Here is a 2,992-nt window from a genome sequence, read left to right on the forward strand (position 1 = left end):
TCTCGGAAAGTTTGCACTCTCCAACCCCGTTTCCAACATTCAAGGCGCTATTTAAACTACTCTGGCATTCAAAGCACCTTAAAGCGCATTTAATTATAAAACGTCCAGCGCATTTAAGACGTTCAAACCACTTGGGAGCATTTATAATACCTTAAATGCTCGAAACGTAAACTGTGTTAAATAACTTTAATTACCTTGTACCTGACAAGATGACGTTTCTATTCTGACTTGGCTGTTGTGCACGTGGAGGGCCTCATAGCGCTGTGACCCCATATGAGGGTATTTCCTCGTGTGAGTCCTCCTACCTGGGAGTGCACCTGCGCAAGGGGTGACTTTTTGGGTGCCAACTCATGCCCCTAAACCACTAGTCACTCACTTTGAGAGCGTATCTACCTTCCTCTCGTACCCTGCACCTGGCTGCCCCCGGGCGTGACCCTCTTCATGAGTCGTATCTACCCAGGGGTGTCTCTGGGGCGGCATGGGCGCTTCACGAGTCAGGCTGCTCTACACTGGCGCTATTACTATGGCCTTGAAGCCACCTTTCTCTTCTCTTCATTGTCGCCCCGGGTTATCGGGGTTTGAGGCCTCCCCACGGCGTTGCTCCCTCTATGGTGTTTCCTACCCATGGGTATCGAGGAGCAACACTGTGATTGCCTTGCTTTTGTGACATTTGACCTTGGCGACGCCCTAGCTGGACGACGCCTTGACTTGGCGATGCCTTCACCTAGGCGACGCCATACCTTGGCGACGCTTCCTCTCGGCGACGTCCTGCCTTGGCGATGCTTGCACTTGGCGTCTCCTCACCTAGGCGACACCTTATGTTGACTTTGACCTTGACTTTGTCAACGCCCGGATACGGGACGGTACAAATTCTATAGGTGAATCTGAGACAGGGGGTCGCTCAATCACCATGACTACGCCTCTCTTTGTTTTTAAACTATTCTCATAGCACTTTCGGGCCTCTTCTTGGTCTGACTTGATGACTATCACCTTGCCGCTAAGGTCTGGCAACTTCATCTTCATGTGGCGTGTGGAGGACACCGCCCTTAATCTGTTCAAGGCGGGTCTGCCTAACAAAATGTTATAAGCTGAGTTGGCGTTAACCACCAAGTACCGGATGCTTTCGATACGTGACGCCGTTCCATCAGTGAACGTCGTCCTCAGCTCCAAGTAGCCACGTACCTCTACCGGGTTATCTGCAAATCCATACAAGCATCCAGTATAGGGTCTCAATAGGTCAGGGGATAACTGTAGCTTGTTGAAGGTCGTCCAAAACATGACATCTGCGGAACTACCCTGGTCGACGAGAACCCTATGTACCTTTCTTCCCGCTGTGACTACCGAAATGACCACCGGGTCATTGTCATGTGGGACGACATCCTGCAGGTCAGCTCTTGTGAAAACGACGTCTAACTCCCACAGGTCGTCCGAAAATTCTTCTGCAACCAAGTTTACTGACCTTACGTATTTCTTTCGTTGAGAGACAGTGGGTCCTCCCCCGGAAAAGCCGCCAGAGATGGTGTGCACTTCTCCGTGAGTTGGGACTTCATGCGCTTGACTTTCCTCTGGCGCCGCCGCATCTGGGGTCGCAGTGGATCCAACGAGATAATCCTTCAAGAAACCATTCTTCACAAGCTCATCCAACTGATATCCCAGCGCTAAGCAGTTGTTAATGTGGTGCCCAAATGCCTCGTGAAATTCGCACCATGATTCCTTGTGAGGTCCCAGTATTTTGTCGGACTTCACTGGTGGCCTCAGCCTGTCAGCTATATTGGGCACAACGTTGAGGTCTTTGAGTTCCACTACAAAGTTGTGCCTTAGTGGTCTATTTCCCTCTCTCCTCCCTTCTGCCCGACCCCTAGGCTGGGTCTTCCTTGTCTTGTAGGTGCGCTTCCTATCTAGGTTTCTTCTCTCTGTGGCAGCTTCGTGAACCCTAGCGGGTTGCGTTCGTATTTGCGCTTTTGGTCGCGCAGGCGCAGCTGTCGTGCACTTCTCATACGCCTCGCCCTTTGAGGCAATGTGTTCTACTGCTCGACGCCTTACCTCAACAAAGGTCTTGGGGCGGCTGCGGTTAAGCGATTTACTAAAAGATCCAGGACACACCCCCTTCCTAAATGCGTACACGATCATGGGCTCGTCTGTGGTACCCACCTTCACCACCTGTGCCCCAAAGCGGCTTATGTACTCTTTTAGGGTTTCCCCTTGGTATTGCTTTACGTCGAAAAGGTCATACGAAACTGGGGTTGGGGCCCTGTTGGCTAGATACTGCTCTCTGAATAGTCGTGAGAGCTGTGCAAAGGACGTGATGTGACCCTCTGGGAGGCTGATGAACCAATCCATAGCCATCCTAGTCAACGTACTCATAAAGAGCTTGCACCTTACGGCATCAGAACCACCAACCAACATCATTTGTGTGTGGAACACAGTGAGGTGGGCCTCAGGATCCTCCATCCCTGTGAAGGTAACCTTGGGCCCCGTGAACGTGTTGGGGATCGCTGTCTCTAGGATCGCCTGTAAGAATGGTGTTGTGAATTCTCTAGGTGGGGAGGCAGTCTCAGGCTCGTCTACATCGCACCACCCACGGCGTAACTCCTCGTTGGCACGGTGGAGCTCATCATTTCTCGCCTGAGAGGCTGCGAGGTCCGTCTGCATGCGCTCTTGTTCCGCTTTAGATGCTGCCATTGCTTCCTGCAGCCCTTGCATCATGCCTGCTAGTTGTTGCATGGTCATTTCTTCACTCCTAGAGCGCGCAGGTCTCATCTTCGTGACTTTTGGGAAACCTTCTTAACTTATTTGGTCTTCGAGACTGAAAAACTTGTGCAGTGGGGCTGACGTTTTATATCGACCCCACGATGGGCGCCAAATGTTCCCGCCGGTTGACTAGGGTCGTCTTTGCGCGTGGCTTCTCCTCACGGGCTTGGGGCACCTTTGTTCCGCTCCGTCCGTGAATACCTGAAAATAAGTGACCAAAGGGGCGCCCTCGCGGCCGTTT

General features: G+C 52.0%; 1 protein-coding gene across 1 annotated transcript; it reads right to left on the bottom strand.

Annotated features, from left to right (window-relative positions):
• Positions 1–816: 816 nt before the first annotated feature.
• Positions 817–2,760, bottom strand: LOC137836619 (uncharacterized). Its single transcript, XM_068645285.1, has one exon. The coding sequence runs from the start codon at positions 2,758–2,760 to the stop codon at positions 817–819; it is 1,944 nt and encodes a 647-aa protein (XP_068501386.1).
• Between the last annotated feature and the right edge of the window lie 232 nt (positions 2,761–2,992).

Source organism: Phaseolus vulgaris, chromosome 11 (assembly GCF_000499845.2).
Source record: "Phaseolus vulgaris cultivar G19833 chromosome 11, P. vulgaris v2.0, whole genome shotgun sequence".
In the NCBI taxonomy this organism is placed as follows: domain Eukaryota; kingdom Viridiplantae; phylum Streptophyta; class Magnoliopsida; order Fabales; family Fabaceae; genus Phaseolus; species Phaseolus vulgaris.

What these genes read in the sequence shown, in the direction of transcription:
- LOC137836619 (XM_068645285.1), bottom strand. Translation starts at nt 2,760, where the DNA reads ATGAGACCTGCGCGCTCTAGGAGTGAAGAAATGACCATGCAACAACTA.